This window comes from Zonotrichia leucophrys, chromosome Z (genome assembly GCF_028769735.1).
Source record: "Zonotrichia leucophrys gambelii isolate GWCS_2022_RI chromosome Z, RI_Zleu_2.0, whole genome shotgun sequence".
In the NCBI taxonomy this organism is placed as follows: domain Eukaryota; kingdom Metazoa; phylum Chordata; class Aves; order Passeriformes; family Passerellidae; genus Zonotrichia; species Zonotrichia leucophrys.
The window spans coordinates 63,268,674-63,281,765 of NC_088200.1; the positions used below are offsets into that span (position 1 = coordinate 63,268,674).

At 43.2% G+C, this 13,092-nt stretch overlaps 1 protein-coding gene across 2 annotated transcripts in view; it reads right to left on the minus strand.

Annotated features, from left to right (window-relative positions):
- Positions 1-162: 162 nt before the first annotated feature.
- ECPAS (Ecm29 proteasome adaptor and scaffold) overlaps positions 163-13,092 on the minus strand; it is a 58,444-nt gene continuing 45,514 nt past the window's right edge. For both annotated transcript variants that reach the window (XM_064735313.1, XM_064735312.1), the window contains exons 36-49: positions 12,667-12,732; positions 10,905-10,994; positions 10,343-10,409; positions 9,616-9,707; positions 9,461-9,527; positions 9,035-9,226; positions 7,852-8,060; positions 7,341-7,384; positions 6,642-6,834; positions 5,972-6,116; positions 5,259-5,364; positions 5,026-5,114; positions 3,782-3,853; positions 163-2,974 (exon numbers count right to left, since the gene is read on the minus strand). In XM_064735313.1, coding sequence (XP_064591383.1) covers positions 2,835-2,974; positions 3,782-3,853; positions 5,026-5,114; positions 5,259-5,364; positions 5,972-6,116; positions 6,642-6,834; positions 7,341-7,384; positions 7,852-8,060; positions 9,035-9,226; positions 9,461-9,527; positions 9,616-9,707; positions 10,343-10,409; positions 10,905-10,994; positions 12,667-12,732 — 1,572 coding nt within the window. In that variant the 3' untranslated portion in view covers positions 163-2,834. The remainder of the gene's footprint in view (positions 2,975-3,781; positions 3,854-5,025; positions 5,115-5,258; positions 5,365-5,971; positions 6,117-6,641; positions 6,835-7,340; positions 7,385-7,851; positions 8,061-9,034; positions 9,227-9,460; positions 9,528-9,615; positions 9,708-10,342; positions 10,410-10,904; positions 10,995-12,666; positions 12,733-13,092) is intronic.

Genomic DNA, 13,092 nt, shown 5'->3' on the forward strand with positions numbered 1-13,092 from the left:
TATGGGTTCAAAAACACACACTTCCTTCACAGGGCTGCAGAGCCACCATGTGTCTCCATGAGGGGAGGGCCAGCATGGAGCACAACAGCAGCACACACTGAATCTAGAGCACAGAAACACAATAAAATACTCACTGCAGGAGAAAAACACACTACCAGTTACTCCAAGGAACAGGTCATGCAGCTTTTATTTAGTTTTTAGCTTTTTGGTAAGCAGGAGGGTTTTCTTTCAGTCAGACCATTCACATATTTGGACAGTACAGATTGCAATAAATTTGATGGAGATCTTGCAACATTAGAAAACTTTTCTCAATATACATCCATTTAAGCAACAGCTTGTAAGTCAGAGCAGGAGTGCTAGAGTCAAGTCTGCACACTGCACTCCAGGTATACAAAGCATTGCAGCAGCACAAGAAATGCCCGTGCTGGGCAAAGTACAGTGTGTTTTACATAGTGCAATCACTTTTAGAGGAGAAACTCTAGGAAGGCCACATCTATTTATTATTTTTTTTTTAATTCTGTCAAGTTTACAAATGTGAGGGGGGTAGAAATCAAACCTCTGACTTAATTAACTTTTGTACAGGTAGGTTTTGTGTATAGGCACGTGCTTTAGAGAGGAGCTCTTAATCTGCTCTGTAATCACAAGAAAGACATATTGCTTTGTGATTCAGAAAGTGTCATACCATCTCTAACCTTCCTAACACTCTTGGCCAGAGTTGTTAATCCAGCTTTTTTATAGAGTTCCTAGAATACGCTCTTCCCTCTAGTGTAAATCCCCAATAGAGAAATTCAGGTTGCTATTGATAATGATTACAGTTATTCTACATACAGTCATTTGACCATACTAGGCATTGCCTCTGAATACTCCAGTCCACAGTGAAAGCTCAAATTACCAGAGACATGGAGGCTCTTGCTTTTCTGTTACTGTCACTCACCAATATGAAAAAACCCAAGTCAGACAATGAACTGCTACAGCAAAGCATCACTGGTAATATTCACCTACTACAAAAAAAAAAAAAAAAGAAGAGCACTCATGACACTACATGTCACAGTAAGCAAGTTTTAAAAGATACTGCAAAATGATTTGCCCAGTAAAATTTTAAAATGTACACTGTGCTCAATAGTTCAAACTACACGTAAACAAAGAGCAGCTCCCTGCAACAAGGTGTAAATCAAAACATTGTAGCACCAGCTCCCAGCACCAAGGAGTTGCCCACTGACCAGTTCTAATGTACAATGCAATAGTGCTCGCTGAGGTTTCTGCTACACAAGAGCAACTGTGGGACAGCTCTGCCCATTTCTTCCTGACATTCTCTTACCAGGTGTGCACAAATTGCATTCTTCCCTACGGAGAGCAAGTCAGACAACAAGATTGTTACAGTACCAGAAAACACTGACTGGGGAATGGCACCTGAGGGGAGAGTAGGTACTGCATACCTGAACCTGAATAAATGGGCATGGAGGAAACATGATGTAATCTGAGCAATCCTCTCCTTAAGAGAGCAGATCTGAAAGGAGCTGCAGACTGCAAAAAAAGAAAACAAGCCTTCTGGTGCTGAAAACCATGAACATGATATTGCCCACACTAATGATTTTATTTCACCATCAGCAAAGCATTTATCCCCAAAAAGTTGTACACATACTGGTCAGATTATGGAGCAGTGCTATCTTCACACTATTAAAGTTTGTTGTTATAGTGGTCAGATTTGTCTTTTGTCAGAGGAGGAGGAAAAAAAGGAGACAGGCAGCAGGGCCACATCACCATATAGCAATTTTACTCCCATGTTAATGCAGATATAATCTTCATAAGTGCAAATTGCTAGAAACCAGCATGACTTGGGCTCTGATAAATGACAGATGATTCCATTTCTTACAAATACTGACAAGTCTAAATTGTTACAGGTTTCCAAAGCAAAAACAGGTTTACGAACAGGAAGGGAATAAAACATTACCACTACTATTAAAAAAATGTGCCATTTCAAACGCTCTTCAAAAACATATCTAAAAAAGATTGTTTTCCGTTTTTTTTATATCCTGGAGCTAAGGAGTGTCCATGCAAAACAATTTTGAGAAGAGCAGTGTTCCACCTGGGTACCAACTAGGCTCAACTTTGTCCCACACAGCTCAGTAAAGTGCTCTCTTGTGCATCCTTTTAGGGAAAAAGTTCTCATTTAAAGTTTGGGAGGCCAAGGTTGCCAGCTGGGGAAGGCATAGTCTTGGTCAATCCATGCTGAGGTCAGAGAAGGAGGAAGGAGTGAAGTTAACAGTACTCTGCCTTTCATAATGCACAGACAACAGGCTGCAAGGGAGGAGCAAGCAGAAGCAGAGGTGGGTGTCAGATGAAACCCTGCCCCTGGGAAACCACAGGAGTCGAACACAGGCCTCATCAAGGGAAGCATTTTGTTCCCTACAGATAAACACCAGCACTACTGGGGTAGACACCAGTTAACAGATCTCTACGTACAAAAAATGTGAAAACGAAATATGGTTTTACCTTCTGTGCTGGTGGATTTTCAACAGTTTTTCTGAAGGACAAAGGGGGTCTGAGTAACATTCTTCTGCCTATTTAAAAAAAAAATCTTGCCCTTGTGTTTTTTATGCTGCACACTTACAAATATTATAGGGCAGATGAGAGGTATTTGCTGATAAAGCAACTAATGATCAGCTTAAGAGTAAAAATAATATTAATGGGGAAAAGAATTTAAGGCATTTTTTATTTTGGCCAGGAATGATGCATCCTACAGAGTAATCTTCATTTCCCCACTTGAGTTTTCAGACCACTGCACTTGTTTGTTTTTGTTTTACATGGCACTTTGAACTTTATGTTTTACAAACTTAGTCAAGATTTTCAAGTGTTCTCTTCAACACAAATGCCCTCTCTTGTAGCTCAGGTCTGCTATCTGATGCCATCGTAGACAACGAACGCACGAGGTGCTCTCTGCTTTCCCGTGTCAGGCTTTCCCACTGTTGAGCTTCTGTGCAGATAAAGACAGACAGACATTGGACATGAACACCAGAAAACAAAACAAAAAATTCCAAAAGGACATTGCTTTCCCCAGACAGGCTAAAAGAGTGACTGCTTCAACCTTTCACTCACAGTTCATACTGCACTTCCAGGAGAACTCGTCACCTGGCTGCTCAGGTGCATGTGCTGCCTCCTAACAGGGAGTTGCACCTCTCCAGACCAGGTGCCATTGTCTAAGTTTGCAACGTCGGACCACAAGGGCCGGAAGAGCCACATGCTTCCCATGTTGCAAATGGCTCATGAAAGAGGCTTGTAAGGTTTTTGTCTGAATAAAGGAAACATGAAATGCATACCAGAAACCCAAAGGAAAAATTTGCTACATAACAACTGCATATGAACCTGAGACCTAAGAAGACCTCACCCTATGAAGACAATTCTGCAAGTCTTGAATACTAAATAATAATGAGAAAAGAAACTTGACACTGAAAATGTAAAAATCACTCTTCTGTACTAAGAGGAGCTCTCCCCTCTATGGAGTTTGAACATAACACACGCAGATCTGACAAGACAGTTCTGTGAGCTCCATGTGGGACTTCCTTGGCAAACATTCTCCTCACCAAAGGAAATACTATCTAATGGTACTTTAGAACTTGATATCAACTTCAAGGTCTCTCCTACTTCCAAGTCCCAGCTTCCCCAGAATCACCCCGTACTGCAAGCAGAAGTTAAAGTCATCTCTCCAGAGTTCCAGGCCATACAGCCAGGTGCCATCTTTACCAAGGAGTGGCTCTTCAGGTGGCAAGGGAAAAAATCTCACCTTGTAGTCTGCTAAGCAGCAGTTGTATCACAGACAAAGCTTCTGTTCTTATGGATGTGTAGCTTTTGTTTTCTAAAAGATTTAAAGAAAAGCAGACAAGAAAACCCAAAACCACATTGAGAACCAAATGCATTAATCTTACAAAAAGCAGTCACCTCTGTGATCTCCAGACCACTTTTGCTAACACAGTTCACTGAGCTCTTGTTTGTGCTGTCAGTCTGCCACTTGAACACTAGGCACATTTGAATGGCAGAAAGTCAGCAACTGGAGGCTGACAAGTCAACTAAACCTTGTGCATTGCCTCTGCCAGTACCACAGAGAAATTTGTATTCCTTACGTATTTCAGGAACAAAATGCTGCCATAGCTGCAGGGCGATGGCAGACAACTTCTGTGTGTAACAGAATGTTCTAGTGAGTTGTACTGGTTGGAGACCATACAAATGTTAACAAGCAGGATTAAGTAAGGGTACATAAACTCCATGCCAGCCATCAAACACAAGCTTGTCACAAAAAGTTACTTGGTCTCTGAGCTAAAATCTTACTAAGATGAGGACCCTAGTCCTCATTCCATGAGGACTGATACCTAAAAGAATATTTCTCCAAAGGGGTCTCTGAATTGGTAGCTAGCACTAAAGTAAGTGCTGTCTTTTAGGCACATCTGAAACAAGACTACATGCAGGCACAAGATATGGGCACTGTTAGAGTGAGAGGACAAGTGGGAACACTACCAAAGTAACAGAGAGGCCCATTACTATCAGCATGACACAAGCAGCACTTCTATATGGGTGCCCAGCTCCTGTAGAGCACAAACTGCCTCTGAGCCTTGGAGCTTCATGCACTGGCTATCTGAGAAAACTTGGGATATCTTTTGGATACTATAATCTTGGATACATAATGCATATGTATCCAAGAAGTATGAATGGTGGAGGAGAAAAGCTTGTGTTTCATTAAATCAGGATTGCTTGCTTGTGTTCTGAGAGGTTGCACGGTCTGCTGTCTGCCTCTCCCTGCCCTTGCAGAGCTCTCTTGCACCAGAGGAACACACTTCTCTCCGAACTGCACCCTGCATGCTGCTGTCTTGAACACTGCAACTTCACAGTAATCCCTACAGCGCAAGGAATGGCTAAATGTTACCTCTGACAACCTCTGCTTATTCTGCATTTCCTCTACCACACAAACCCCCAGAGGAAAACGGTATTACAAGCAATTCATCGCCCATCACAAATCAGGAGAAGTCCATTTACCTAAAGAATGGGTGATAGAGGAACAGGTTTCCAACAGTATTTCTGTCAAAGCCACAGGGTCAGAATGCTCCTCATCAAACAACATTAGCCTGTCAAATACAAAAACAGTCAGGCATCCTGCATCACTGGGACAGAAGTTTGCTCAACTTCTCCATTCATTCAGTGTCATCAAATTCACAGAACAATTTCAAGCAAGAAAGAGAAGACAAGTGGACTGCAGAAAAAAGAATTACCCTTGAAAGTAGGCATTCATGGCTTGTAGCACTCCAAGCTGCACTTTCCATGTGCTGAGTTTCAGACGGTCACACATTAACTTGCAAAACTCTTGGCGATAGCAACCTACAGGAGAACAAGCACATACATCACCGTATTAGCACATGGAAAGGCAGAAGGAAACACTCATTTGTCTCCAAAGTGCTCCTCAACAAGTGACATCAAGCATTTAATCACTGCATATGACCAAGTCAACATCCCTGTAACAAGTGACCCTGAAAATCTTCACCACATCAACTCACTCATTACAAATGCTGGCAGACGAAACAGCTGCATTACATACTCTGGCATGCTAATAAAAGCAACCTTTTCCCAACCCTCTCCAGGTATTCCCAATTCTTCTACTAGCTTTGTTGCAAATGTAAATGTGAGCAGCAGAATTAGGCTTCTTTTCATTAGAAAAGCCACCTCATTCATCCAGCTTATCAATAAACTCAGAACATTTTCGTGAAGTGAATTTAAGACAACAGTAAAGATTTTTCCCAAGGATGGGTTATTTTGCATGAAAGCAGTTGGGGCAGCTATCTCAATGAAGATCCTCACAATCTGCCTGCAGCGAGATCCTGCATCTTCTCCTGCACTTTTCTCATTCTCATGTGATCTCCAGGTCCTTCCCTTCTGCTTTTCATTTTAAGAAAAAATAGTTTGTTCTGCATGTCATCAGCTGACTTACGCTGTGTTTCCAGGCTCCTCGGCCAGGCTTTGCCCAGGGTCTCGAAGGCACAGATCAGGGACTCCATCTGAACCTCTCTCTCCCTCATGTCCTCATCCTCTTCATCATGCTTTGGAAAAGCTGTTCCCGTGCCCTCCAGAGAGTTCTGCAGAGGCCACAGGGGAAGGTGTGACTGACAGAAGGACGAGGGCGGGCTAGGCACACCCTGCAGCCGCACACACCAGCCCTCACGCCCAGCTCTGGTGCTGCCGGGACACAGCGGGCTCTGTGGGCTGGCACCCAGCACAGTGCCTGTGCTACACCAATCCCACCCCAGAGCTGCAAGGCTCTGCTGATACTAAACACAAGCACTCTACACAGCTTCCCAGGAGCCTTTTGCTGCCTGTAGACCAGTCAGGAAATAACTTTTCAAGTGGTAACAGGATAGTGGGACAGGACTCTGTCTAAAGAACAGTTGGGCTAATTCAGAATTTGGGCAGCACAGGTAGAACCACCCCAGGGCTCACCACTGTCTGGTACTCAGCCCCACCAAAGATCTGGCTGTGTGGGGAATCTCTCATATCATCAGCCCTTTGGGCAGAAGTCTGGCATGCAGCCAGCATCACTGGGACTATCACCACTTGGGTGTTCTGCTTTGAAAGAGAGAAAACTCAAGAAGCTGAAGTGTCACCTTCTTTATCATGGGGAAGATGATATCAGCAAGTTCCTGGAACCGGTCTTCCTTTGTTGCCTGCAGCACCTCAGCTGCACAGCGCAGTGCCACCATCTTATACTTCAGGTTTTCTTTACGACATTCTTTCAGGAGAGCCTGGACAACATCTGTGATGGTGGGCTGACCTGGCACTGACTTCTGCAGCTCTGCACTGAAATGCAATGCACATGGACACCATCATGTTAATCTCTTCCCAAAATCCACTGTTCCCAGAGAGGAATTAATTCCTGTGACCAGGCACTCAGTTGCCTACCAGTAATTGGGGGGTCTTTCTCACTGTTTGTCTGCTCTCCCTGTTTTATTCTCTTATTTTTTCATATGCTTCCAAGGCACTTACACCCTCACTACTCTTTTACTTCTTCCTCTTTTTCCCATTTAAGGTGTCAATCTTCCCCCTTAGTCTCTGCTTTCCTCTTAGCAATTGTGGCCTCTCAACATCCTCCTCTTCCTCTCTAAATCAACCATTTACTTCTGAAGCATCACTTGCTTCTCACGTAAGAGAAGCTCCTCACTTGCTCTCTGCTGATAAGAGATCAGGATGGTGATGACAAACCTTCTATAATATCTCCTTAGTACTCTATATGCAATAACACTGTACAACAACCTCCCTTTTGAGATCTCAGATCCTGAGGGTACCACCTCCTTCAAGCCACTTACCTGCACGCAGAAACAACACTGGCAATGGCCTTTAACAGCTCCTCCTGCAATGACAGAAGAGACATCACCGAGAAGAGCCAAAATGCACAGTCCTGCTGCACAGGGCAAACCTTTGTGCTCCTCTGCAAGGGGCACTGGGGACACATGCCTGTGACGCCAGTTCGGACAAGCAATGTCTGTCTATCTCTTGCCACTCCTCCTGCAGAGGACAGCCTTCAATCTGCACAGAACTGGCAGCAAAAAGGGGCTGTGCACATGCTAGTATCCCTCCAGGCTAGAAATGGTGCAGTGGAATTAGTCTAATTGGGAACCCAACTCCAAAGCATTCTGAATTTCCCCTACCTATCTTCCCAGTCATTTCTGTAGCTGCTAAGTGCAGGACAAAAGGCAGAGTACCTGCATCAGCATTCTTATTGTGCTGCTCTGCAGCAGAGAACATTGCATTTCCTGACTTAAGGGCTGCATGCTGCTGGGCTCACAGCCAACCATGAGGTGACAATTCCCTCTTTACCTTCCCAGTCCAGGTTCTCCCTGGCAGGCCTTGCAGCAGTGCAGAGAGCACCATTCCCAGATGCGGCGGTACAAGGGAGCTGGTCTGTTTAGCAATTGATGCCATGGCAGCTGCTCCCTGAGCTTTCATCTTCCAGGACTGGGACTGCAGAGCCTTCTGGGTGATGGATATTAACTCCTGCAAATACAGTCTGATCCCACCTTGAGTACCTGCATGTCAAATGGAGGAAAACTATAATTTTGCTACAAAACAAACATACCTTTGATCTTAAAAAAATAATCCCAAAAACAACAAAAGCCACCACAAGTGAACAAGACCAGTGCTATCCTGGAAAACACAAAAAGAACCAGTTATAGATCTCTTGGGGTTTTTTGCTATGAGATACATCGGAAAGGTCTACTGCAGGCAAAAGCATGTAGAATTCCTCCTATCCTGGTTGAAGGTGGGTTCTTTTCTAGGGGTTCCAAACATACAGTCTCTTTTGAGTATTTACACACAGAGCTTATGTCAGTCCTTCCCTATAGCAGACACTAGACATTGTGTTAGCCTGTTTCTAAGGAATATAATGTCTTTTTTTTTTTCTTCCAAGAACAGATCACTAGAAAACCTTTTCCAGCTCCTTTCTCAGACTCCTGAAAAATCATCTGAGGACTGAGGAACCAAATCTGAAATCTGAAAGAGTCAGCAAGACAATACTATAACGTATCCAGATCTTCATTTATAGAAAGAACTGCACTTCTATAGCATAAATTCATTCATTGAATCTAAAACCAGAGGTATTGTCACAGAGATCTCCTAAAGAGAGAAAGGGCAAAGCCCCTGAAACTTTGAAGTGAGCAGCAGCCCTATATATAGAGGGCATCTAAGACTGGCATAAAAATTTCCTAAGATGTCTAGTTATCTGCACAATCAGGGCCATATTACAGTGGCATTCAGTGTATCACAATTTTAAAATACTTCTACTGTGTCTCTCCACCCTTGTGATCAACGCCCCTGTAATTATTTTAAATAGCCAGAGAAGGCAGACTTCATACAAGAAATCTAGAGCAAGGAAGAAAATAGAAACAAGCTTCCCAAATCTCTTACCATGAAAACTCTGTATTTTCAAAACGGAATTCCAGAAAGTATGCTATTTCTTGTCCCATGCTTTCCTGAAAGCTTTACTATTCTTAATACAACGTACCAGGTACATTTTCCTGCCAAACTTCAGTCCACAGAGTAGAATTCTCTTTCTCTCCTTTCTCTTCTTCAGGAACTTCATGCATCCCAAGAAAAGCCAATGGCAGCACTTGCTTGGCATGGTTCTTCAGTACATCTGGGCTGTAGCGTCCCATAGCATGCACAGTTAAAGCACAGCCTGCTCTGTAAACTGGCTCTGAAAGACCAAAACAAGCACCTTATGACTGGGAAGCAGGATTATCCTTTTAACTGCTTGGTTTGCCTCTTGGAAAGCAGAGTAATGCACAGTATCGTGCAACATTGTATAGGAATTATTCAGCCAGTGACACCAAGCATCAGGACATAGAAATGTTTCTTTACTAGCTTTTGATGTCACCAGGAACTTTTTCTGCACTGTATTCTGTAAGTGAATACCTCAAAAGCAACACACCTTCCTTCTCCATGTACCAGCTGCTGAGTTTGTGCAGCAGCTTCTCAGTGCTACTGTCTCGGGAAGTCTGTAAGAAGGAAGAGACTCAAATTATTCAAACGCTTCAAAGAAGACCACCTATAAAGAAACAAAATAAAACTCAAAGACCAACTTACCCTGACTAGATGCCCCATAGCAAAGGCAAAAGACTTCTGTACCACACTGTTGCGATCAGTCAGGCCACTAAGTAAAGCACTCATAAGTTTGCCTGTTGGAAGAGACTTTACTTTATCAGAAACATTATGTTTGGTCACTCTGGCAAGAATTGCAATAACCTGCATTTCATTAGATTTCCTGAATTTATGCATTTTTCCTCACTGCATGTATGTGGGGTTATTAACTCTCTAAGTCCTTATGTTTAAACTAGTGCTAGTGTTTTGCACACCTTGACTGATAATGTTTCTATATGCAAGCACTCCATGCTTTCAGCTTCATTTCTGTTTTGCAACAGAAAGGTGAGGTTCTTTCTACTATCACAAGAGACCCAATGAAGCAAAGTTGCTGTTCATGGTCCACCCATAGCTCAAGTTGAAAGAACAATGCATAGTGGCAGTGCTGCACTAACACAGGCATTGCTAGACTGCTCCAAGAAAAACCAGAAATATTTCTGCCTATTCCTACTCAGTACTAGTGAATTCCCTCAACTCCTTCCTCTACCTCTTCCAGCTTGGTGAGGTACTGAACCTACTCCAGGCATGCCAATTTCAAACAAAAAAGGTAACTTCAAACAGCTCTCTGATAAAAATAAACTTATAACGATCATTCTTGTGCTAAACTCAAGGGAAGAAATATCACAGCAACAAAAAGTCCCTTTAAATCCTCACACTAAGAGGCAAACCTTACCTGAATAAGGTGTTAAGTCTTGAGGGCACTGTGTGGTTAATGACACAATTACACTGGCACAGCCCCCCTGGAAGATTGCAAGGGAAAACAAAGGTAAGATAAAACAGTATTTGCCACTGGTTATTCTGTTAATACTTGCTGTGGTGCTACCTGCACTTCTAAGACAAGATCTACATCCAGTGACCTCTGTTCTCATAATCCAAGATCAGTAAAAGTAGAAGCAGTAAAAGTTTGCAAAACATGAATGACAAGAATTGAAATAGGAAGTGAAAAAAGACCCACAGTCAAGATGGATGATTCTAGAAGATTTGCAGCAATTGAAGACAACCTTCTGCACTCATGTGTCACAGAGCACAGCAGCCATGTAGCCCAGAGGAGGCTAGGGCAGCGCACATTCAGTAGAGTGATGTAGTGGAGTGGGGCTCAGATGTCAAATGACTCCAGTATCTATCAACCCAAGGTGTTGCTTTAAAAGACATGGTCAAAGGAACTATATTTACATTGACACTGCTCTATACTCCCTTCTTCATTTCCAAAAGAACTATTAAAACCACAGACATACCTTTGTGCCAAGGCCAACTCCACTTTTGATCAGTTCACACAGCCGAGGGACCAACTCACCGAGGACAGACACATCCAAATACTGCAAGCTCTAGAGAAAGGCAAGAGACAGGGAGAGAGAGAAAAAAATTAAAAAAAGAAAAACGTAATGATGGTAACTTAAGTTGGTGTATTTCTAGCAGAGGCTGCCTCAGCACTGCTGGCTGGTCCTGGTCTGAATCACAAGAGCTTGCTGCACGATGAGAAAAAGCCCTCATGAAGTGGATTCCACCATATACAGATTCTCCTGTCTCACTTCTCTGTTGAACTGACCTTGCTAAAACTAGCATTTGTTGCAATTGATATTTTCTGGCACGCCAACTCTTCAGGAAGCCTGAAACTAACACACATGTGAGAATGAGATGCAAAGGCATCTGTATCTTAGGACAAAACCCAATATTTTCCCAGCTCCCTGTAACCAGGAAGCAACAATATATCCAAACTAGGGCCAAATATATCCAAAACTGGGCCTCATGTTACCAGCACTCTATGTAACACACTGTTTCCAATGGAGAGATCCATTTTCTAGCAAATTCAAGGATCAAGGACGTACTAAATGAAGGTAACTTAATGAGCTTCCAAAGTCAGATCAGCTGTTACTTCCCCCTCCATCACTGGTATGGTGAAGGAAATTATCCATATAATCTCCCAGCCAGCCCCAGAATATAGAGGAGGTTGCTCATAAGCCAGGACATCTTCACAATACTCCAAGGAAGCCATTACTACCTCTACCCTACCATAAAAAAGCCCACTCAAAGATCAGGGCACACAGCTGCTGCCCCAGGACTGGCAGAGTAGGGCATGGCCTGGAGGAGAGACAGCAGCAGCTGCTGCACGGTTGTACACTTACATGGGGCCTTTCATTCTTGACTGCTTTACACTCTATTTATAGAGACCACTTCACCTGACACCAAAATTCAACTCCACATGTTGTTATGTACAGGAGGGCTTGCTGTTGCTGTTTTTCCAGAAGTCAAAGAAATAAATTGTTCTGGTGGCTACAACTCCCCTAAAACTTACTCAACCCTCAAATTCTCTACCTGCCCACATGCCCCAGGCATGCAATGCCTGAGTAGAAAAGAGGTGCCTTATTTTGGGAAGGTTCCTTCAGAGAACAAGGAGTTCTGTCAGGACAGATCCTACAGCACAGCATCTAGCCATCAGCAACTCCTCCTCCAGCAGCAGGAAACTCTGGTGCCAAAACACCACTTGCTGGCAGGGCCTCCAGTGATTTCAGCATTTTCTCTAACCACCTCCACCATGAAAGTATGGGCAAGGCCCACATAGGTATATCTAAGGCACCACAAGGCAATGGCTGAACAGCATTTATGCCTTACCAACAGTGGCTATCATCAACTGAAGGCCCAGGTGAGAAGCTGGTTTTGGAGTTGTGGGCCAGAGATGAAAAGACATGCTAGCTAACATAACCCAGAATCAGCTCAGGCCCCATCCAAAGAAAAGCACTTGAAGGATGCCCTTTCCATCAAAGCAGGCAAGTCTTTAGATAAAGAAGCCATCCATCTAACTCCAAGTGGAGCTAAATTATTCACAACTGATCTGAGGGGAGAGTATTGGTGCCATGATCAGAAGTCTGTACATGAAAAAGGAAGTGGACACACAGCCACATGAAGATGTGATAAGAGATATTCTGTAAAGCTTCCATTTTAATTCCTCTTCTTCTAAAACATACCTCACGCTGGAACCCTTCTGAAACCAATACTTACCATGTTAATGGTTTCCATCATGGGAGACGACTTGACAGCACTAAGTCTGGCACTATCCATTGCAGTCTAAAAACAAACAGAAAAAAACCCAAACAAATCCAAGTGTAAACACAACATGAAAACAGTAGAAAGGACAACAACACCAGCTGTAACTCACTACCTTACACTAAAACCTATTTCAGCTGAATCGAGAAAGCAATTATGCCTACAGACTACGATTGTTTCCCTTTCAGAGACAGACAGATGTTCTAGAGGGAGGGGGAGAGAGAGGAAGAGAAAACAAAGGTGGGAGAAGAGATACACTGAACTGTTCACATTGTTAACTCCTTTTTCATTTGCAAAGGGATAATCTAATTGAATCACAATGAAATTAGCTAAATTTGTTTCTAATCAATCAGTTTCAATCACTTTCTCAAGAAGACTGTG